Raw genomic sequence first — 25,376 nt, 5'->3', positions numbered from 1 at the left:
TCTCTTTTATTGTTTGGCACTTGGAAGGTGACGGGCTTAGGTCTCCCACGAAGGGTCTTGCCATCATGCAAATTGGTACGAAGGGCATGCCATTAGACTTGCCCCTCATCTTGATGGCTTGCTTATATACCTCATGATCCAAGAACGGTAGGCCGATTGTAGCAAGGACATACATCCGATCTCGCTCATCCTCTGGCATGGGATATACTTGGTCAAGGGCCCATAAGACTTCTTGAATTGAGCGTTACCTTTGAGCATTGCAGAGATGGCATCCAAGTCGACTCGTGAGGTCTTCTAAGTGTCTATCTCTACCCTCACAGCTTCCGTTTTGTTGCCTAGGAAGATCAAGCCGTTACCCCAATCTTCGATAACTCTGGCATTGCGCATCTAGGGTTGGCCTACTAGGAAATTGTAGTCCACTCCCTTCACGACTATAAAGTCGACAGAGAACTGGACACCTATGATTTTCATCATTGGCCAATTTTCAAGTATCCCGAATGGTTTCACTCTCATGCCGTTTGCTAATGTGACATTAAACCAAGTGGTCTCGACAAGTGGGTTTCCACAAGTTTGAAGTACTGCGTGGCTCAGCACACTAACCCCAGCTCCCATTTCTACGATTCCCTTTCTCGTCGTGTCGCCTATGGCTAGGACCGGTAATACTGCATGCATCTCGGTGCCTTCCCAGAAAGCATTAACGTGCAAGGATTTTGGCACAGAGTGCAGCGTTAGACTCGGTATTTGTGTTTCTGCATCATGGTCGTGCAGATCAGCAATTTGTTCTCGTGACCCCTCAACCCACTGCTTCAGGTCTTGCCATAGGATGGGATGTTGCTTAAGCAGGTCTCCTAAGCTTAACGTCACAGGGGTGGTCACTAGCATGGTAAGGAGGTCGTTGGCTGCTCGTCTCTCTCCTAAACCGAATTGTCATGGCCAATGGTCGTGATTGATTTGCGGGTCTGCAGCATCAAGGCTTGGCCTAAGCGGTGCTGCTTGTGGTGCGGTCGCATCTCCTGACTTTGGTCGAGGGGGTGAGACTGGCATGCTTATGCAGGAGAGATCATCGATCTCGTCCTCTAGGATGGGTTCAGTGTCCCTTAAATGCTCTTGGGTCTCTTTCACCCATCCCTTCACTTTCTTTATGGCCTCTAGTTGGCGCTTCGGATACGGGTATTCCCCTACCTTAGCACTTCCCTTTTCGGCCGTCTTAGGGACTGAAGTTTCTGCATCTACGTCTGTGACCTTCTTTCCAACAGCCAAAGTTGTAGCACTCTCAGTTTTCAGTCCAATCTTAGCTTTCGACCTCTTCTTTCTCCGCCTGCGGCTCTTCTTCCCTATAGCGGCTGCATCGAGGTTGCTAGGTCCTGGCAGTGATATGCCGGCCTCCTTCATCTGGGCATGGGTCATGACCCGCAATGGGTTAGGTGTAGCCTCCCCATCGAGGTTCTCGACACCAAACAGCCCCAATGGGATAGATGGTACATTGGATGAACTTGAAGAAGGTTTTCGCTTTGGACAATCGACGAAGAGATGGGTGATTCTGCACTCAATGCACCTTAGGTCGGCTTTGTCTGTGTTTTGCTCCTCTCAGGGCAACGTGATGAGACATGACTTGGGTGACCACAAGTCCAACAGATGATTGGATCCTGTGTCTGCCCTCCTAGGCCTCTACCTCGTCCTCTCCCTAACGCCATCACCAGTACTGGTCGATAGTCCATAAGGACTGCGTTGCCCTCGTCGTCGTGAGAGACGTAAGGGTATACATAAGTCTCTTCCTCATTTGGCTCTTCCATGTAGTGGACTGGAGCGTCACTTAGTGGATGGGTCACGTAGGGACCAGGCGGTCTAGGTATGCCTGTAGGGTTTATATCCATCCTAGGAACAACCGGCTTAATGTCGTTAGGTGTAGAAAGGGCCAATGGGGCTCCCCTTCCGAAGAGTGGTTGCGGCCTGTTCTCTAGATAAGGTTGGCCGTATGGTTGCAAGTACGAAAGTCTTCTCGGCAATCTGCAATGTGCGACGTCGTGATCGAACCTGCCGCAGTTATTAGCGCAAGGTCTTGACCTAGGGTCTTGACACTTGGATGGCAAGTGGTTTCTGCCACAATACACGCATTGGACGTGTGGGCCCATTGGTCATCTCAACATGTCTTGCAGCTTGGCTATCTCCATCTTGACATCAGCCAAGTCTTGGTTTATCTCGGTGGCTTTCTCCTTATCTTGGGATGATGGGACTAATCGTTCACTAGAGGCTGATGCTCTCTCTGAACTTCGCGAGTTGGTTTCTTCTGAGTTTGAGCTCTTGGGGCTCCGTTCTTTCAGCTGATCGTCAACTCTGATGGCTTCCTCAAAAACCCTAGCTAGCGCGTCTCACTGCAAGCTCAAGTTGCCTGCCAAAGCCTTATACAGTTCCTCGTTTCGAATTCTGTTGATGAATACAGTTGAAACTGCTCTTTCAGTCGGTCATTCGCCCATAGGGATTCTCTTGAAGAGACTCCTCACGTGGGTTACATAATCGTGAATGTCCTCCTTCTCTTTCTGCTTGACATTCATCAGTCGTACCAGCAGATTGTCAAAGTATCCAAGCTTGGCAAATCTCTTGATGAAGAGATTCTTGAGGCCATTAAAGTTGGCTCGCTCTGGAGCATCTAAGCTTGTATACCAAGTCCTACCCTTGTCACCTAAGCAAAGCTCAAACGCTTGAGACCGCTGAGTCAGGTCGCTGAGACCGTTGGCTTCGCAGACTTGCTCGAACTGCTCTACAAAGTTGTATGGATCGTCGTGGGGTTGGTACTTGTCGAGCTGCTTTGCGACTATTGGGATTTTAGATTGGCTCTTAAAGCCTTGGGTTGCTCTTAATCTTGCCAGCGGTGGTGTTGCCAATGCTGCGGCACTTTGCTCTGCTGCGGTGTTGTCTAGCAGTCACTCCATGAGAAGCTCGCTCAGCGTTAAGTCTCATTCTAGGGCTCTCTCGTGATCCGTTTGGTTTCTACTGGCTAAGTTCAGCACCCGCTGCACCTCACACAACTCTGTGCTTTGCCTTTGGCTCCTAGCCTGTTGGTCTCTATTGTATTCAACTATGCTTTGCAATGCCTTGTGGGCTAGCTTCCTCTCTTCTTCTAAGTTTGCGATGATAGCATCTGCTGTCCTGCTACGGTGCTCATACCGGGCGTGTGCATCGTAGCTATTGACTAGCTTGCTGAATAGCCTCTGGGAAGATGCCTAAGTCGAGTTTCTCGTTAGACCTGTAGTCTGAGCTTTCTTCTGCCATAGTCGAGTTCTCGTGCTCCACCAAGCTATCGATGAGGTTGAGTAGATTTGTCAAATCCACTTTGTTGGCGCCGCTTGCTTGGTCCTACTTCGTGTGTTGATGGTTTGTCTGTCTTTGGGTCCTCTCCTATTGGTGGGTTCCTTGACTGGTTTATCTGAGTGAGTTCCTTGACTTATTAAATACATCCTCAATTTATCTCCACTCAGTGTATGTGTTCTTTCCATGGCACTTGTGCTCAGTCAGGCTTTCAGTTTTCCTTAAGTGTACTTCAAGTGTAAAAATTCAAGGTGAGTGCGACAAACAATCTCTAAGCCTCTTACGCACTCTCGCTTCATTTTGGGCCTGATAGGCTTTGTCGATCAATTATCTGGCCGTCTTGACGGGGTTTAGGGTTTTTCTATTACGTTACCTTGCTCGTTTTTTTGGTTCAATTAGGGTTTGATGGCTCAACGGGTTGCCTCTAGGTTTCTAGGTGTCGCGACAGCCTACTCAAGCTGCTAAGTGGCTGCGCCATATGATTTTGTCTATTTCGTGCACCAGAATCAAGTTCTGAGAGTCAGGACAACTTGCGACAGTTTGCGTTGTTGAGCTTTAGTCGGATTAGGTCAAATTTCTGAAAATTTGAGACAAATTCATACTTGCCTCAACTGGTCCGAATTGCAGGGACCGAGGGCCAAACTTTTCGTGGACCGAGGGCCGAGTCTTGTTGTTTGAATGGGCCAAGGGCCGAGTTGCTCAATGGGGCCAAGTGCTATCACTTGGACGGGCCAAGTAGACTTCGGGCCGAGGGTCGATTAGGGTTTCTGGGCCAAGTCGGCCGAATGGCAAGGGCCGAGGGCCAATTCTAAGACTTGGCCCAAAAACGGCTGCTCAGATAGGCTGAATGCGGCGCGATGAATGCAATGCGACGATGATTTCGATCAAATCTCACGATTTACACAATCACTCCAGCACAAACTTCCAGATCTTAACTAGGGTGCCAAGGAAAGTGATTGGTATACCTGAGGTGAGCGGTAGGCTCTCCGATAATGAGATCGAATCGAATCTTTGCGGGCTCTCTCTCTCTCTCTCTGTGCAATGGTTGCAAATGAGCATCCCAAGCAAGTTTTTTGTTATTTTTTGCATGATTTATGCCGTATTTTACCCTATTTTGCAACGGTAAACCCTACCCTTTCTCGATTCGATTTCCTAATCCTATCCTATGCTAAATGTAACAAGAATCGAAAGCAACAAACTGAAATGATTTCTCTATATTTTCCAATCATCAAACAAACAAACTAACCCAAAATACTTACTTGGCTTTAGAGGCCACCTGCGTATCTTTGCTATTTTTCCATCATTTTTCCACTTTTTGATTAATTTTTCCACCTTCTTGACTTGGGATTAACAGTCCCTATATAAGAAAGCCATCTTTGCTTCCATTTGATAAAGGCCCAAATCTAATTGCGCAACCAAAGCCACTATTAAGCTTAGGGTAGTTATCTTGACCATATGAGAAAAGACCTCACTAAAATCAATAACATGCTCTTGCTTAGAATCCTTTGCAACCAATTTGGCCTTATATACTAGCTTGAGATGTCGAGGGACACTATTCAACTTGTGGCTGACTGCATGGTTGTCTCCCTAAAGTGACTATCATCTTTGTGCGTGGCCTCAATCATAAGTAAGAGGCTCATCAATATCTGTCACCATAACTCGATCAATTTAAGGCTTAAACCAATTGGGCTGACATCTATCTTTAGTAGACTGTCCCAAAATAGGCTATGGGATATATACATAAAGTCCAACATCATGATCATGGGCGATTGGAACAATAGCCACTGCAGGTTGTCTAGCTTAAGTAATATGAGGGTTCTGTTGAAATATCACAATGCGCACCTAAACTATCGACTCAAATTGCTTATGTATCTTCTCCCCATGGAAAAAAATATTATGATACTATAAATTACCTTTCTAGCATGTGGATCCCATAAGTGATAGCCTATCTCATATGCATTCCTATAATTAAGAAAGATGCATTTGACTGATTTATTATCTAGCTTATTGAGTTTGTCCTTGGAAACATGGTAAGAAGTCTCACATCCAAAGATATGCAAATAAGCATATGATGGAGGTTTTTCAAATCATCTCCTTTGCAACTTGACAACTAATAGTAGTGGATGGAAATTTATTTATTAAGTATATGAGAGTAGTAATTGCCTCATCCTAAAAATGCTACGGTAAGCATGCATGGCTAAGCATACTATGAACTCTCTCTTGAATCCTTTTATTTATGTGCACTCTATAATACCATTTTGGAATAGGGTATAAGGGACGATCAACTAATGCTTAATATCCCACTCATCACAAAACTGCTCAAATGCTTTAGAGATATATTCACCCCCATTATCTGACTTTAGGCATTTTAGCCTATACCCAAATTAGTTTTTAACAAGAGGAAGCTAATATTGAAAGATAGATAATACATCTAATTTTTGCTTTATGAAATATACCAAAATCTTATACAAATAATTATCAATAAAAATCATAAAGTACTTCATGCCACCCAATGATTGACAAGGCATGGAACCACATACATTAAATTAAACAAGAGTTAGAGGCTCACATATGTGCATAATGCCAAACTTTTGATAAAAAATATGTACATGTCTGCCATAAAGATAATCATATAAACCAAAACTCTTGTAATCAAGGAGCAAAAGATATTATAAATAATAAAAGTATTTTTATTCATTTTAAGGATATGTGTTCAAAGCGATGCCATAAAGATACAGGTAATAAGTCAACCATAGCTAAAACATGGTCAATAGATTCGAACACAAGCAAGGGATAAATACTACTAGCCTTGATACCTCGAGCAAAGATAAGATTCCCATGGGTAAACTTCCACATAAAATCACCAGAAGTTATATGATACCCTACATCATCTGACTTGTAGTCAAAGTGGAAACATGGCGTATATTATGTAACATAAAAGCTACTTGAAGTAAACTATAGTCTAATATCACCAATGCCAAGTCATTTTCTAGTCTCATAGAAAGTGTCATAGAAATAAAACTAAGCCTTATGCAAGGTAACATGAAAAGAAGCCAACGAATCAATGAGTCAACATTGAGAAAAAGTGAATACGAGACATCAACCAATTGACTAGCAACAAGAGAAGCTATCAAGATATAATCACCAATAGACTCAAGTTCCAAGCCATTTATCGCCTTAATTTCACATTAGACTTACTACAAACAATGCTACGACTATCAAACTTATCCTACACTTTGTCCTTGCATTTTTCCTTGCCCTTATCATTGTGCATCTTATGGCATTATAGCCTGATATAACCGTACTTTCCATAATAATAACATACAAGAGAGGCCTTACAACCACTAGACTTATAAGACTACTCGCGAGACTAAGACATTTGTAAATCTCTACTACAACAATCATTATTGGTCTTACCATCATGTTTGCTCCTAATAGTCAACACATTCTTTTTGTTTATCTCCTCTATAAGGAACCCTCAACATCATAGAGTTTCAAACTTTCCTTAGACATATGAGTAAACGTGGTAATACAAAAAGTGTCCCATGACTCAAGAAGTATCATAAGCAAGGACGAGAGAAAGATTATCCTTAAACTCAATACCTTGCGAAGTCAACTGACTAAAAATCAAATGAAACTCATTCAAATGCACAAACACACTAGTTCCTTTATTCATGCGAAGATCCATGAGCTATTTTAGCCAATACATCTATGAAGCATAACTCTAGTTGTCATAAAGATTATATATCTTTTCACATAACTGCAAAGCATTATCTTCAAGTGTCACAATATTAAAATAAATATGTTTTGACAATGACAATATAATAATAGTGAATGTACATAGCTCATCCAACTCATCTTAAGTATCATGATCAATGCCTTAGAGCTTTACACTCTTGGTTTTCAAAGGCCATGCCTACTTCTTTTGAATCAATACTTACCATATTAATGTCTTTCGATAGATGAAGTTTGTGTCACTTAGCTTTTCAATATAAAGAACAAAATTATTATTTACAAAACCGATCATAATGACAATATATTAATGTAAAATCCAAGAGAATGGATTGTTATAAATGATTGCAAATCAATCTCCAAAACTCAATCAAAACAAAGATAAAATAAGAGAAAATATCAAAGTATAGTGTTATTTAGCAACTACAAGCAATAGACTGCTTAAGTACAATATCTACTCTCTAAGGCCATTCTAAAAATTGAAATTACAACCATGCTAAAATAAAAATAGATGTATATGTAAAACCAACTTTGAACAAATAGCTAAGAAAGCAAGCTCCCATTGCCAAGGATATTAAAGTAGTAACCATGATGCAAAGAATAAAACTAATAATGATTAAGCACAGACTATCAATACCAAAGATTATTATAAACTCAAATTATCAATAAGCTATACATTCCATAAACATATACATCACTGACAAACTACTGCCAGATGTTAGTGCCAATGTCCAAAGCATACAAATCAAATTAGCACACAAATAGAGATAATTACATCCAACATATAAGATAATATATACAGAATCAAGAGTCCCATTATCTCAAAGAATGAAGCTCTGCTAAGTACAAGTGTCTTCCAAATTGTTGCAAATCCAAAATGCAAAGTGAGCAATCAAAGCTCAAAACATACACCAAAGCATCTAAAAAGCTCAAGCATATTATAAATACATCTTGAAGCATATAAGTATCAAATGAAGCTTCAATAATTGTGAGTAAACATAAAAGTTCAAAGTAACTAACAAAAGCCCAATTATATTAAATGTACCTTAAATCCAAGAATCAAAGTATATCATAATTATATTCAAACTCATACATCAATGCTAAACATTATCATAGATATATATATTCAAAATACTATGTAGATACAATAGACATTTAAAGTATGAAGCTCATTGTTGTATACTTATTATCCAAATTATCATAATCATAACAAATCTCTATAAAATTAAGCTAATCAAGCTTTAAACAATCCAAATAGTATCCCAAAAGCATAATCATACCATCTAAGCACTAAAGAAATATCCTCTAAGCATCATACATACATTATGAAATTTATTATTTATTATTCAAACCAAAACTATTTGTGTAAAATAAAACATAAAAAACTACACAAAATCAACTCTATGAATACTGAGATATGCCACTCTTATCGCATTCTTTATTTTAAGCTATAGAACACCTAAATTCAATATCGTATACAAAAGTTATAATCAAAATACATGTTTTCAAGCTACCATAATTGTTTATGATATTTATAACATGCTTTATATCCACTCAAAATGGATAGAATGATTGCTCCTCAACTTAATAAGCACTCAACAAATGCTTGTGATCATAAGTCATTGTCCTGATTTGAGGCATTTTAAAGAATAGACGATAGATATGCTTGCAGTTGTACCCAGTATGGTATACCGGTCCTTCTGCAGTCCAGAATGATTAACGGACTGGAAATTCACCTGCAATTTAGGGTGATCCGAAAAGATGTGTGTGTCATGTAGCCTGAATTAATGAGGAGAATAGTGTCTGATTGAGATCCTCTGGAGCCATGACATCAGGCTTACTTGCAGCATCACCTGCAACCAGAAGGGCAAAACAAACCGCCTTGACTGGCAAAATCATTTGCATTTGAGGCTTGCAGTAAGTTCAAATAATGCATCTTCCTGAGGACGAACTTACATGAAGATGAACATCTCAGTCAATCATGAACAACTACATCCTGCAGAGTGACGATCCACTGCAGTCAACTAAGCTATAAGGACCTGTATAGGTGACTGGCCCTAAATTTGGGGGTGTGGTTTTGAGAGAGAGAGAGAGAGAGAGAGAGGTTATTCACACATAGGATTAACATTAGGCACAAGAGCTTGTTCACACATTAGAACTATGAAATATCCAACAAACCCTCCTTCAAAGTAAAGATGGGTGGCTCTCTAATGACAAATTTAAGTTGCAGCCTTCCACCACATCCCTCTTGTTTTGGAGCATGGTTTAACCATCTACACCTCCATGCAATAGTGACTCCTCCTTACCAAGAAAAAGGACTGAGATAAGACTGTACAGCTTGAATGAGTTGGAATATCGTAAAATCCAAAAATTAGAAAAAAAATTGCAATCATCTTGGGGACCCTGGGGCAGAGGACCCAACTCAACATAAAATAGGAAAATATTATCAGGTCAATGCTCAGCTACATGCACACATATACACACTCACAGTGAACAATGAATAATGAATAACAAAAGAAAAGAAAAGATTGCTACAAGGGCATATCCACTGATGCGAGAATGATAGAATGAAAGCACTATCCTAAAGTACTACACCCAAAGTGGGTGTTCACATGAGAAAGAAACCCGTTCTCTAGCTAGAAGGTAAAAACTGCTCATGGATAAGGGAGCGTCCACATTGGAACAACGGAGGAACACGTAAGTGTAACAAACCCCACTGAACTGAATGATGTGATTGTATATAAGGAATGGTGGATCAAGATTCAATCCCCAAATGGTAGTAAGCCTAAAGCCTTGTGGAAAGCTTTAAACTTTTCTCTGAAAAGAGCCTTAGAAAATATATCTACCCAAGTATCTTGTGGAGGAATGTAAACTAAGTCAATCTCCCTTGCATAGAGCCTCTCTTTGACATATGTTATTTTTTCATTGAAAGAGTCTTAGTAAATTCATTTGCCAAATTGTCTTGTGTAGGGATATAAACCAAGTCAATCTCCCAAGCATGAAGCCTCTCTCTTACATAATGATAATGCACCTCAATGTGCTTATTGAGAACATAAAACATTGGGTTTCTCACAACTGCCATGGTACTTTGATTGCATAGTATATCAAAATGGAATGGTTGTTTCTTCTTGCCGAAACAACCGAAGCTCACATTTCGGCCTATCCACCCTACAACAACATGTTTTATCCAAAACTTTTTTTCTTCTCATTTTCTCTTCTTTATGTCCACTCCAGCATTTTTGCTCTGCTCCTCTCTCTTGTCCATGCAATTAGCAGCTCCCTTTCCTCCTCAATCCCTTCTTCTTTGACCTCTTTCTTCTCCTTCTCCTTCTCCTTCTTCCTTTCCCTCTCCCTCTTCTCCTCCTCTTCCTTCTTTTTATCATGCCTTCTTCAATCTTGTAATGATTATGTATGATGTAAGTCATAACATGTTCAAATTTCATGAATCATGTAACATAAAGGCTTAAAGTTTTGTGTGAAATTTGAGTAAATGTTGTGAGCATTGATATATTTAAAAATCCATGTATGGATTTAATGTTCAAATTTGAAACTCCTCCCCCTCTTTCCAAAACTAGCAAAAACTTCACAACTCCATTTTTTGACATTTACATTTGCCACATATTCAAAACTACCCCATACTATGTATGGTTGTCAATATAGATAAGTAAAGGCTTAAAGTTTTGTGTGAAATTTGAGTAAATGTTGTGAGCATTGATATATTTAAGTATCCACGTATGGATTTAATGTTAAAATTCAAAACTCCTCCCCCTCTTTCCAAAACTAGCAAAAACTTCAAAACTCCATTTTTTGCCATTTACATTTCCCACATATTCAAAACTACCCCATACTATGTATGGTTGTCAATATAGATAAGAGCGGAAGATTGCTGTCCAATAGTCAAAACAACCAATCGAATCACTATTCATAAATGTATGATTTCTTGAGGATCACACAGGCTAAATAATTGAGTGCCTTTGAGATACCAAAAGACACATTTCACTACTTACCAATGCTTAATGCCAAGGTTGTGCATAAAACGTGCCAACAAAGAAACCCCAAACTAAATAATTGGACATGTATTGCACAAGTACAAAAGACAACCATCGTCTTGTTGATACAAAGAGGTACCAAAGGAATCCCTTGCATCTTTAAGCATAGAAATCGGCCATGTCTAGTTACAACCATTGTGAGAGAGGAGATTGCTAGAGAGAGAGAGGAGAGGTTGCCAACAACTTTCAATAGCCTTCTCTCCAATTGCATAGGTAAGTTTTGCCAAGTAACAACCTTCTAATCCCATTTTCCAACTAATTTCACCAACCAATAATTAAATTGGCTAGGCTAATTTGGCTCTCAAGTATCCTTGAGCAATTATTGACCCTTATAGGCCCAAATTTAACATTAGGTACCACCTAGTATTTGTTAAGCGTAACTTATTACAGGTTTTGCCTTTGGCATCAATTGATATCTTGGCGTCATGGATCCCACATGAAATAATTTACCCGCACATTACATGTGCAAGTTATATTTGTGCATTTGATTATTTCATGTCCTCGTGATAGTTCCCATAGTGTGGGCACTTTGGCTTGGACTTCTTTCCATCCTTCTTCACATTCTTCTTATCATATTGTTTCTTGTTATTAGCCTTTTTGTTTCTCTTCTTTGTTCCCTCATGCATTTGCTATAACAGCCTTTGTGGAGCCGGATCCATTGGTTCCTATCACTTGGAGTCTCTCATCATGCTTCAAGACAAGAGAGCTAGCTATTGCCAAAGAAGTATGTCACGAACCTTGGTGGTAAGCAAGATAGTGTATAAAACATCATACATTGGAGATGGGCACTAGGTAAGCAAAATCATTGCCATGTTCTTTGATGAGATAGTTTGACCAAGGTAGGCAAACTCATCCCGCATATTCTCCAACTTATTGATGTGATCCTTTATATAAGGAGTATAATCAACAAAGAGCAACGTAAGTTTATTCTCTAGGGTAATGTGGTGAGCAAAGCTCTTCTGATAGTAGAGAGTCAAGGGCTTTGTCCATACTTCTGCAGTTGTTTGAAGTCTTCATATGGCCAAGAACAAAATCCTATAGGCTCATGAAGAGAAAAGATCGGGCTCAAGAGTTGAGTTGATCATGTAAGACAGTTTGGTCCATCGTAGAATCAATTCCTCCACTGATCAAGGAATAAAGGTAGTAACAAAAGACAATAGATCAAAAGTGTGGAGAATGCACTCCACTTTGCCAAACCAAAGGGAGTAGTTCAACCTGCCAACTTAATCTTCTTTTGGCAATAAAGGAACACCTAGCACCTGTACAGAGAATGCCATGACGGTTGTGGTAGCTGAAAGTACTGGCCCTATGAGAAACATGTGTCTTCAAAAGAAAAACTTTGATCCAAGTCATCAAAACCATTGAATTGTTGTACTCCATAACTCTTGTAGACCTGCAAAGACCCTCAAAAAATCTATATTTCTGTGTCAAGAAGCCTAAATGGAGGGTGAATCAGCTACACTCTACAAGAGGAGTTGTGGATGTACTCCATAGAAGGCCCAAACAAAGTAGCAAGATCGCGCTCTTCGTGACAAATCTTCTTCAAACAACTTACGTATGGTTCTCTATTTGTAGAGTCTCCAAGTCCTCACTTTAGCAATGATACTATGTGAGATTGCACAATAGAACAACACAAACAAGGAGAGTGAGAGGAAGAGAAAGACTGCAATGGAAGAAGAAAATTTGCACTGAACTCCAAAAGAATGTTGAATACAATAAGGACTAATCAATCCCTGCATAGAGCCAAAGACATCAGTAAGGGCACCAACTCAAAAAACAACAGCATCGGAGATGGAGGAGAGGGTAAAGTCCAAGTGTGCTCATGCAATCTGCAACAAAAAAGCTGTGAAAGATAGCAGCTAACAAAACGCTCTAAACGGCAAGAAATACCCAAATCTAGCACATAGAATGTTGATCATGTTGGGAATAAAGGGCCGTCGTGCCTTTTACATATGCACGGGTGTGAGCACACCCTTAGCACATTTGTACTATATCTAAAAACCTAAAGAGGTACACTCGTCATTTGTACCCATAAGTCGTGCTCACTCTCACTCTCTACTCTGCACACACACACACACACACACTCTTTTTTTTTTCGTAAACACACACACACACACTCTCTCTCTCTCTTTCTCTGTGTGTGTGTGTGTGTGTGTGTGTGTGTGTTAACAAGCACTATGTGTCTCGATCCTCACGCTTGAAGCTCAACAAACTAGTATTAGAGCCGGCTACGGGAGTGAGGTGACTAGCGTCAGGCAAGCATTAGCGGACAGTGGTCAAATGGACGAAGGCCAGGTGGCGTGACTAGCATCTGATGGGCTGTAGACGACAAGTCAATTGAGGGCAATAGAGCAAGCGTTGTAGACGACCAAGTTGGGATGGACTGCTCGACGATTGCCCAATGGGGCTAGAGGTGACCGCTACGTGATTGGGCCAGAGGGCTTCAGTGTGACAGGCGACTGGATGAGATGATGCGCTACCGGCGGGACCAACTAGTGATGACCAACGGGGCAGCTAACGTTGAACGTGGCAGCTGACAGGACCCGCACAGCACGAACGTGCGCTGTCAGTCTTAACGGGTCAATAGACCTGTCATCCAATACATTATTTTCTTCAAAAAAAAATTCAAACTCCTCTCTCTAACCGGGGTTCGCACACATAACACACACAATGCAGATTTGTGCAATCTTGACCCAGATATTTGGGCTTTTCTCGGATTTGAAGATTGTGATGCAGAGCAAGACTATTTGTCTCAAAAATTGCAAGAACGTGTGACATTTTGCATCTGACATTTGGGGCTTTTCATATATATGTAAAATTGGGCTGAAATTTACCCAATATCTCGACATTGATGCACATTGGACCACGTGCAATTTGAGGCTTTTGCTATTTGGGTGAAATTTATGCACCATTTGGTCATTTTATGTACATGCAGGTTTAATTCCATGTAGCTTGGACACCTAGCACTTGAAAAATTTTAGGGGTTTTGCTGATATTGCTCTATTTTGGCAAAATTGGCATGTTCCATGCATGTCAGAGACAGTGCAGATGTATGGTTGATGCTTTGAGCACAAAAAAATTTGGGGCTTTCGACCATGCGTGTCAAATTTTGTGCCCATGGGTACATGTACAACAAAAATTGCAGCTAAAATTTGGGACCTCCCATGTAATGCAATGTATTTGCCCTTGGAACATCTGTAATCACTTGTGGAGTGCTGTAGCACATGGTTTGGTGCTTTTGAAAATTTACTTACAAATCTGAAATTTCTGCTTCTACGTGGTCATTTATTGCTGATTAGTACTTGTTTGTACCTTGGTCAATTGTGTGACAATTCGGGCTTGCATTTGCTGAATTTGTTGGCACATTTGGGTTGAAAATCATGGTTGGCTGCAGTGACAACAATCATCTCATGCACATTAAGAAGCTTGAAGGAGAACATAACTTTGCAGTCTGGCAAAAATAGTGCTATAATATCCTATTGCAAAAGAAGCAGGCAAAGCTAATTAAGACCAAAGGGGTTAGCCCGCAAATATAGAACAGGAAGACTAGGATGAGTTAAATGACCTTGCACACTCAACCATCAAGCTATCAATTTCTGATGTCTTGCTATTTAACATTGAAGGTTTGGATTCTGCATATGCTATTTGGACTCGACTAGAAGAACTGTATGCACAGAAGAGTGCCGCAAGCAAAGTATATTGACTGAAAAAGCTTGTGGATTTGCGTATGAAAGAGGGTACAGCAATGTCTACTCGCCTGAGTGAGTTTAACTCCATTTTCATCCAGCTGGTTGCCTTAAAGTTCTTGATTGATGAAGAATTTAAGGCTACGTTCTTGCTTTGTACTTTGCCAAAGAGTTGGGATACATTCAAAACTACTATGAGCAAATCTAATGCGATGCTTTTGTATGCTAATGTAGAGAGTGATCTACTCATGTAGAGAGTTCTTGATCACAACAGAAAGGCAAATCTTATAGCAACGGACACAGTAAATCACGTGGTAAGGATGTTGAATGCCATTATTGTGGCAAGAATGGTCACTTTAAACGTGACTGCTACAAATGGAAGAAAGAGAAATGAAAGGGCAAGAAGACAAATGATAACAAGGAAGAGAAGAAAGAGAGTCAGCCTAAGAAGAGCAGTGGCAAAATTGAAGAGGTGAATGTAGTCACTCATGACAGTGACAGTGGAAATGGCGTACTCTTTGTCTCTTCACACTTTAGTACACAAGCTTTACTTGCAGATATGGATGATGACATGCACACTTGGATTCTAGATTCAAGTGCTTCCGTTCATGTCACCCTTCATCGTGAGTGGTTTTCAGACTATACAAGGGGTCGACATGGTGTTGTCCATCTTAGGAACAACTATGCATGTGACATTGCAGGTATTAGCAATGTGTAGTTGCAGTTTCACCATGGTTCTGTCGTCACACTTCAGCATGTATGGCATGTACCTTAGCTCAAGAAAAGCTTGATTAGCACTTGATTAGCACAAGGCAGCTAGATGACGATGTATTTCATACCACCTTTGGTGATGCGAAATGAAAGATCTGTAAGAGATCTAGAGTGATTGCCAAAGGTTGTAAAAGCAATACCTTCTATCCTCTCCATGTATCTAGTGTAAGTAATCATGTTGTTGCGGTGACTGAGCAACCAAGTATTTCTTTGTGGAATGGCCAGTTGGGACACATGAGTCAAACAAGAATGAAAGTGCTTTCTTGTTTGGGTTACTTGCCTTGTCTTCGTTATACTGATTTTGAGCATTGTGATCATTGTATTTATGGTAAACATACACAAACGTCTCATAAGAAGTCTCTTTCACTGAAATCGTCTCCTTTAGAGTTAGTACCTTTCGATGTATGTCAGACGCCAGGGTTATCTTTAGGGGAAATAAATACTTTGTCACCGTTGTCGATGATGCTACACGGAAGATATGGGTTTACCCTATTCGTAGCAAGGACGAATTATTGGCATTGGTTGAAAATCAAACTGATAAGACACTGAAATGTCTTTGCTCAGACAATGGTGGGGATTCGAGAATATGTATCCAAGGCCTTTCAAGCATTTTGCGACAGCAAAGGAATAAAGAGGAAGCTCATTGCTCCTCATAATCCACCACAAAATGGAGATGCAGAGCGTATGAATCGGACCATACAGGATAAGGTCCATAGGATGTTGTCTCATGCTACATTACCCCATGGTTTTTAGGCAGAGGCTGCTATGACAGCCATACACTTGATTAATCGGTCACCAAACAAGTCTTTGGGGGGGAGGGGCAGCTCCCCAAGAAGTGTGGTCAAGCAAGCCACCTTAGTATGCACACTTCAAAGTGTTTGGCTGCGAAGCATTTGTGTACATTCGTAAAGAAAAACGTAGCAAAAACTTGAGTCAAAGTCCTATAAATGCATTTTCCTAGGATATGGTGACGAGGGTGAAATGGGGTATAGATTATGGGATCCCGAGAAAAGTAAAGTAGAATGCAACAATGATGTTATCTTCTGAGAAGTTCGCATGCAAAAACAACCCAAAAAGATTGAGGAGGCCCGTAGGGTTGTATGCTAGAAAGAAATACCTTTTGGACAGTAAAATGTGCCAAGTGTACAATAGCAAATACTTGTTGTAAATGAATCTGTAAATGCAGAAAATAATGCTGGAAATGATCAGCCAACTATTGCCCATAATGATGAGCCACTAGATATGGAGGAACAACCAGGACAACAAGCTGTTAATGCTAATTTGCAAGCTAAAAAAAAGCCAGGACGGTAAGCTGAAAATGCTCAGCAGCCAACAAAAAATGATCATTGAGTTAAAAGATCGTCTAGGGCTACTAAACAACTTGATAGATTTGTTCTTGGTGCAAACAATGTGGCTGATTATGTCATGTTGACAGACTATGGTGAACCGTCTTGCTTCAAGGAAGCAATGGACAAACAAGACAACAAGAAATGGTATAAAGCCATGTTGTAAAAGATGGAATCTGTTGAGAAAAATGGCACTTGGGACTTTGTGCAGTTGCCTAAAGAGCACAAAACCCTTCCATGCAAATCGGTTTACAAGATAAAGGTCAATTTTGGTTCCTCACCAAAGTACAAAGCAAGATTGGTTGTGAAGGGATACAAGCAAGAATATGGAGTTGACTTTGATGAGATCTTCTTTCCTGTAGTCAAGATGACTACATTGAGAATCATTTTGGGCTTGGTTGCAACTGAAGATATAGAGCTCATACAAATGGATGTAAAGACTGCATTCTTACATGGTGATCTGCATGAAGATATTTATATGCAGCAACCTGAAGGGTTTGTGGAAAAAGGGAAAGAGAAGATGGTATGTAAACTCAAAAGGAGCTTGTATGGGCGGAAACAAGCACCAAGAGAATGGTATCATAAGTTTGATACATTTATGCAGTCCCATGGTTTTCATAGAAGTCAAGTGGATCATTGCTTGTACACCAAGAAGGCAGTAGATGGCAGCCTAATTATCTTGGTTCTGTATGTTCATGACATGATGATTATTGGTAGGGATACTCATGCCTTGGACTCATTGAAGCAAAGTCTTCATGGCACCTTTGACATGAAGGATCTTGGTGATGCAAATCACATTCTTGGCATGCGAATACTCAGAGATAGGTCGAAAGGATTACTCTATCTATCTCAGTAGGAGTGTATCTCCAAGGTTTTGCAGTGTTTCAATATGGAGGGAGGGAAAACAATTGGGGTTCCATTGCCTCCATATGTGAAACTCGGTGAAGAGGACAGCCCTACATCTGACGATGAGAAGGCAGAAATGGCCAAGATACCATATGCTTCAGTTATTGACAGTTTGGTGTATGCTATGGTTGCTACACGTCTTGACATTGCCTTTGCAATGGAAGTGGTTAGCAGATACATGACAAACCTTGGTAAAAAGCATTTAGAAGCAGTGAAAGGTATTATGAGATACCTCAAAGGCACAAAGGATTTGTGCATCTACTTTGGAAAGCAGAAGGCATCTGTTTTTGGCTTTATGGATGCAGACTATGCTGGTCATGCGGATTGCAAAAAGTACACTTTTGGGTATGTGTTTACCTTCACAGGAGGAGCAATCTCTTGGATCTCCAAGCTACAAAAGTGTGTTGCGTTGTCTACTACAGAGGCAGAGTATGTGACTGCCACTGAGGCATGCAAGGAGCCTTTATGGCTTTCACATCTGGTGGGAGAGCTTGGCATTACAAAGTTACATGTTCTCCATTGTGATAGTCAGAGTGCTATCATGCTAGTATAGAATCCTGTCTTTCATGCAAAGACGAAGCACATATAGGTGAAGTATCACTTCATTAGAGATATACTTGATAGCAAGAGCATTGAGCTTGTCAAAGTGCATACGGATGATAATCCTGCAGACCTTCTCACAAAGGGTATTCCAGCAAAGCGGTTTGCTCATTGCCAAGAGATAATGGGAGTTGGATACATATATGTATCTCAGCTTTGTACATACCTAGACTTAGCTGATTCATTTCTCCTCTTAAGACACATTGCCTTTAGGTGAGAGGTTGTTGGGAATAAAGAGCCATCGTGCCTTTTACATATGCACGGGTGTGAACACATCCTTTCCACATTTGTACTTTCATATATATATATATATATATATATATATAAAAACCTAAAGATGTACACTCGTCATTTGTACCCATAAATGATGCTCACTCTCACTCTCTACTCTGCACCCTCTCTCTTTGTCTCTCTACTAAGAGCAAGCACTGCCTGTGTCAATCCTCGCTCCTTGGAGCTCAATAGATCACAAAAAAGAAATGTTGATCGGCTTTGCCAAGTGGGAACACTCAACAGGTCCTCCAACCACACTAGAAAGAAATACAAAGGGGTTGGAAATAGAGCTTTAGGAATGTGAGCACACCAAAAACTCCTTGGAAAAGAAATGCATACAAAAGTATGGGCCGAAACAGTCAGAACTCCTACATCTCCATCAAATTGTAATAAAACTCACAACTAGAAGAGAATACACATTGACAAAATACAACCTAACAACCTCAAAATACCAAAGATCAATCACATGTACCTTCTAGATAAAATAGGCCAAGGTCAAGGGTCCCCTTCAAGAACCAAAGAATCTGCAAGGCAACTTGCCAATGAGCCTTCTTGGGCTCACTCATAAACCTTGCAAGTAAACCAACTAGAAAATACAAATTAATCGAGTGTTACATGTAACAAAATTGATGACATGACATGCAACACTTTCCACACAAATAGGCAAGGTTGTAGGTGCCATGCAAGCAAAACGTTGTAGCTATTGTGCAACGTAGCAAGCCAACCTAAAAGCTTGATAGTGTTGGTGGAGGCAGCAACTTCAAGCTAAGAAAAAGCTTTGATACCACTTTTGGGTCAATGCTCAGCTACATGTACACAACACACTCACAGTTGAACACTGAATAGCAAGAAAGAAAAAGAGACATTGGAAAGTCAAATCTACTAATGTGACCATTATAGAATGGAAGTATGATCCCTAAGCTACCATAGTAGCACACCCAAAATGGGTGTTTACATGGTGAAAAAATCTTTTTCTAGCTAGAAGGTCAAAACTACTCATGGATAAAGAACCCTTCACACCAAAACAACAAAGAAATATAATAAGTGTAAGAAATGTAAGGATTGGTTGGATGTAGAAGGCCCAATTTGAGTCTATCTTATCAAGAGATAATTCATTTGTACCTCTTCCACCAAGTTAACATGATATTGCTCTACTTATGTGTTCAACTTTTTGAAGCATTGGGCTTCCATGTGTTGAAAAACCCTTCACCCTTTCACTTGCAATTTACGTTTTTGTGTTTTTATGTTTTGCTCTTAGGATTTGCAGCCCCAAAAAGGGACGCCATCCTAAACTGTTGACTGTGCTTATTTATGAGCCACTCTCTCGTTCATTCCTCACAACTGATTCATTAAGTATGTCACCTCTTCTCTCCAACCTCTCCACTGCCCTTACACACCTTCAGGAGAACATTGCGGTTTGTGGTTCGTGGCTATCATCATCATCTTCCTTGTGCTATGGCACCCTTGTTCCCTTGTATCACATTCACTCCATGATTCTTCATCATTCCATTCATCAGAGTTTTTTCTCTCTTCTCTTCTCCATGTTTGCCGAGTTCACTCTGTGTTCCTCCTCTCGCAAACCCTACTGTCTTGTTGGTACGTCATCTTTTGACATGGTATCAAAGTTGGATCTGCTAAAACAGCAGCAAAGATCCTCCATTCCAATGAAGGCAAAGACCGGTGGTGAGTTCGGCATCCACTTCTCTTCTTTTGCTACTGTGTTTTACTTCCGCCTTTTACTGATGCATTCTACTGCGACGTTCTATTGCTGCATTCTATTGCAGCGTTCTGTTGCTACATTCTACTACAGTGTTCTACTACGACGTTCTATTGCTGCGTTCTACTGTAATGTTTTACTGTTGTGCATTGGGAGATATCCTTTTTCTCCTTCCCTCCCACTCTCCCTTATCCAATTTACCACATCGGTACCATGGCATCTCTATCGATAGATTGCCCTTCTACTAGGTGCTCCTACTACGGCACGAATGGTAATCCCACCGAAGATTGTCGACATCAATCTTTGCTCCCCACCCCTTCGAAGTATATGCGTCTTCTACTAGGCACTCCTTGTGCCACCTCTCCTTTCTGAGCCACAAAAATCGTTCTACATCGGCTATCAGAGTATTACGCTCAAGGCAATCTGCACCCGACGCACTAAGTCCTTTCGAGCACACGGAGGCTCTAAGACCTTACGAGGCGATAAGCCCTCCTAGAGACCACCCCACTGCACAGAGGTTTCCCCCACCTACTTTCGGGTATAGTGGCTTCCACGGCCCACATCTCCTCCACACTCCACTCTCTTGAGAGCCAGTGATTGTTCACCACCCTTGGTTTATCCTGAGCCTCCTTCTTCTCCACCCTCTTTCACTTAGGTTCAAGAGGCCACTTCTGGGTGCTTTCCAATTGCTTTTTCCGAGCCTCAGATATCTTCTTCGGCACGACCAACGACACTTCCTTCCTCATCAGATGCTTCATAGTCGGTGAGCCATGAATGGTTGGATTCCCTTTCTCTCTCAAACTCGGATTCAAAGGGGGATTTTCTTACTGCGCCCTTAGAGGGGGCTTCCAGCTCTTCTTCGGTTTCAAAGGGGGACTCCTACTTCTGTTCCTTCTGATTCAGAGAGGGATCCTATGTACCATGAAGTTCTTCACACACCACCACCTTTCACTTTCAAAGAGTGGCTCTCCTTTGAGCAATCATTTCCTCTACTCATACGTAGGATCTAGAGGATTAACCTTGATCGGGGCCCTTGGGTCTTCAGCAGCAACTTGGTGGCTAGGCCTTCGTATTCCTTCCAGCATGGAGACACAGAGCTAGTGGCTTCTCTCCCGAGGTTGAGTTTTGGGTTCTACAGCTCATCCAATCTCCTGACTATCTTGAAAGGTCTCTTTTGAGGTGGTATTCTCAGATTACAGGGTGGATCTTCTTTGTCCCTTGGTCAACATGGAGCCAACTCTCGAGATTGAGTACGGGCATATCCTTATGGTTCTCGGCACCACACAAAGTTTGCGGTTCATGGTTCGTAGCTGTCATCATCATCTTCCTTGTGCTACGACATCCTTGTTCCCTTGTATCACATTCACTCCATGATTCTTCATCATTCCATTCATCAGAGCTTATTCTCTCTTCTCCTCTTCTCCATGTTTGCCAAGTTCACTCCGTGTTTCTCCCAACAAACCCTATTGTCTCACTAGTACATCATCTTTTGACACCATGTATCTGATGCAACCACATTGACACTTAATGTTCTTACTAACTAGCCTTCCAAATTGGCAAATTGAAAAACAATTTCTCATAAAAAATGTTAGAGACTTGTTCTCTTTAGGACATCAATCCTTCTCAAGAAGTAAAGCCATAGTATCCTCAATGGAGGTTGAAGCTAGGTGCAAGACTTTAATTGTTGCTTCAACCTTATAAAAATTTTGTGATTTGTTTGTCACCACTACCATCTTGTCTTCATCATCCAGGTGCACTTTTAAGACAAGTAAGTTAATGGACTAAAGCAATGAACTTAGCGAGATGATCACTTCGTTTCTCATCAGGTGCACTCTTAAGGGCATTGAGTCAATGGACTGAAGAATTTGAACCAATAAGTTGATGGACAAAAGTTTTTTGCGCTGTCATGAGAAGGTTAATGTGATGGATGAGATAACTAACAAGCCCTGGACCAAAGATACCACTTCTCTGCTAATTATTTTTCTTCCAAGCTTTCAACTCAAGACCTTCTATTGGAGATTCATCATCATGAAAGTTAACACCACCACAAATCTTCTCATATGAGTATTAGTTGTATCTTTGTTGCTAGGTTTGAAACCCAATCCCCAAAAAAATTTCCACAAAAGTGAGAGTGCTTGTTCATGGTATATCTATGGGAGGGAAGCAACGGGTTAAAGAAGAAAGGCTTTTTATTCAAATATCAATGCAACTATTCATTGATAGTAATGATTAAGTACTTGAAACATTTGGGGCATAAGGGACAAAGAGATAGCAAAAACAAGGAGAATCAAGATGTCTATACGTGAACTAGTATTAATGAGTGAAGAAGGATTTTGTAAGGAGAGGTTGTACACCATTGTGTTAGCTTCTTCTACTCTATACACACCCTCACCTGCTACCAGCAACACTACAGCTTGATATCACTGCCAATAGCAGCAACTGCCGCCAGTCCTGCCTAAGTTGTTGCTGCCACTCCCCAATAGACTCCAACTTTGCACCCCTAGAGTTCATTTGCAGCATGCTGGGACAGTTGCATTTTGCTGTTATCTGGCAGTTTTCACCAGTACTACAGCTCAACCAATTGCCCAACAGAAACCAAATTCTTTGTGATGTTAGGCACATGCAACACATCAACCAAACACTTAAAGTTTTCCATCTTGCATAGACAATGGGACACTCCCAAAATGAGTAATAGGATGTGTTGTATTGTCACCCGTTTCCACAAAACCAGGAATTTTAGGATTTTTCATTTCTCTAAACCATTCCCCACAAGATGTCATATGGTTAGAGGCACCTGAATCCACATACCATACATCATCACTCACTGTTGATGCATTTGTATTTACTACATTCATCATGTGCTGCATAACAAATAACTTCTCATTATCAACCTAATTACTAATAGATACATAATTGTTATGTTGCCTTCTATTTTTGTTATCTCCACCTCTTCACTTTTCTAGACAGTCATATGCAATATGACCTTTTTTACCACAATTATAGCACTCTTTGCTATCATAAACTATGTTTTGTTTAGCATGTCCACTATGGCTTCCCCTGTCTTGAGACAAGCCTCTACCACATGTATGTGACTGCTCTTGTGATTCATGAGATTGCCCCTAATTTTACCCATAATAGCCACCACTATGGTCTCTATCACCGTAGTCCTTATCATGCTGAGACAATTGCATTGCATTTTTTGCCTCTATACTCTATCCTTGTCACTACATTAACCAATGTTCTAAATCTTACTCTTCAAGGAGTCATCATCCAATCCCCTACTTATGAAAAAGGAGACAAGCGAGTTCCAATGAAGCATTTACAGTGACACCTAGGAAGCAAGCTCTCTTGGTCCAAGAATCAAGATGTTCCTTTTGTCATAAGAAAGAGCATGCCATGAATAATTAACAATAAATATACCCTAACAAGATGAAGTCTCACATACCAGTAAATATCCACAATCTACCAAGGACAAACAAGGTAACTTTGTTCAAGCTTTTGATTCCACAAAAGGATTACTATAACGCTATACCTTAAAATTCTCCTTGCAAACCTATTTAATAAATGATTTTCACTATAAATTAAAAGGAGGAATCTTAGCCATATAATCCAATGCCACACACATGGCATTGAGCAAGGTGTTGAGAGAATGGCATATGAATAACAATGAGATACAACAATGAGATAAGGTTGTGTGGTGTATATAGGACTTTAGGCTAGAATGAACCTAGTATATAGGTGCCTATATAAAGAGCCAAAAGAAACGTTGTGCGAGCAAGGACACACACACACACACACACACACACACTCTCTCTCTCTCTCTCTCTCTCTCTCTCTCTCTCTCTCTCTCTCTCTCTCTCTTCTGTGATGGATTTGAACCTTCATCGCGTCATGGAATACGAGAACTAGAGATGCCTAGGTCTTTTCCTCCTGGAGCTCGAGAGGCGCCGAACTGCACTATTGCAAGACAAGAGGCCAGCTCACCCAGAGGAACACACACAGAGAGCAGTGACAGACTTCTTCTACAGAGCCGACCCTTTTGACACTACCAACCTAGCAAAGACAGAGCCACCCCACCAGACACCTTACAAGCCATACCGTGGAGTCACATTGGATAGAGTCATTTCCCTTCGTCGAGCACGACGACCCTGTCTACCAAGACTACGTCCAAGGAGGCCACAGCACAGTCGGATCTAGTTCTCCTTTCCTTTCCTTTTTCTTTTCTATCGATGGAACAACACTACACATGTTTCAACCCTAATATAGTTCTATCATATAGTTGTTTTCAGTATTGTTTCATAGGCCACCTACTTATTTGTAATGTTATCTTTATCTTACTAATGAGATGACATTAGACATGGATGTACTTTGGATTTTGTCTCATAGGCCACATTGGCCTTATGTAGATGTTAATTTCTCTCTTTTTTTTTTCCTAAAAGGTAATTGTATTAATTACGGAAAAAGGTACAAGATTACATGATTACATGATTACAAGAGACACGAGGGCCCTAGCCCAACGTGTGGGAAATCCCCCGTACTTATGCACTAAAAAGGTTACACCAATCATGGCAACGACCCAGAGGCAATTGCCATATGCCAGGGATGCAAATCCTCCCGAGGGAGCAAGTCGGAGTGCCGGATGAGATCTAGCTACCAATGCAAGAGCCCTTTAAGCCTGGCAATATGTCTCGGTACATTAGAGGCCGAATCAAAGAGAAAAGCATTGCGCGTGGTCCAAATGTGCCAGCATCCCCAGTATCTGAAAAAGTGAAATAAGATCTTCATATGTAACTGTGGCGATGTGGGGTACTTTGGGCGCACAAAAACCCAATCGAAAGGAGTTAGTGAGGACCCCACCACTGCGCGCCAGATTTGCGACAAGAGTGACCAGATATTCTTGGCGAGCGGGCAAGAAAGAAAACGATGTCGGGCCGATTCCGCAGTAGTGGTACAGAAGAAACAATTGCCATTCGAGATTCGACGCTTGGAA

The 25,376-nt window shown here is 40.9% G+C and overlaps 1 protein-coding gene across 2 annotated transcripts in view; it reads right to left on the bottom strand.

Moving 5' to 3' along the window:
- Positions 1-8,472: 8,472 nt before the first annotated feature.
- LOC148010967 (spindle/kinetochore-associated protein) overlaps positions 8,473-25,376 on the bottom strand; it is a 107,760-nt gene continuing 90,856 nt past the window's right edge. The window contains exons 6-7 of one of the 2 annotated variants that reach the window (XM_087671668.1): positions 14,400-14,475; positions 8,473-8,891 (exon numbers count right to left, since the gene is read on the bottom strand). In XM_087671668.1, the coding sequence (XP_087527794.1) occupies positions 14,405-14,475 (71 nt within the window). In that variant the 3' untranslated portion in view covers positions 8,473-8,891; positions 14,400-14,404. The remainder of the gene's footprint in view (positions 8,892-14,399; positions 14,476-25,376) is intronic. The other variant, XM_087671667.1, reaches the window with a different exon arrangement.

Source organism: Lygodium microphyllum, chromosome 29 (assembly GCF_053477565.2).
Source record: "Lygodium microphyllum isolate KBCC chromosome 29, Lygodium_microphyllum_v1.1.10, whole genome shotgun sequence".
Classification (NCBI taxonomy): Eukaryota; Viridiplantae; Streptophyta; class Polypodiopsida; order Schizaeales; family Lygodiaceae; genus Lygodium; species Lygodium microphyllum.
The sequence above is the reverse complement of the archived record's forward strand: the minus strand, read 5'-3'. Positions and strand labels throughout refer to the sequence as shown.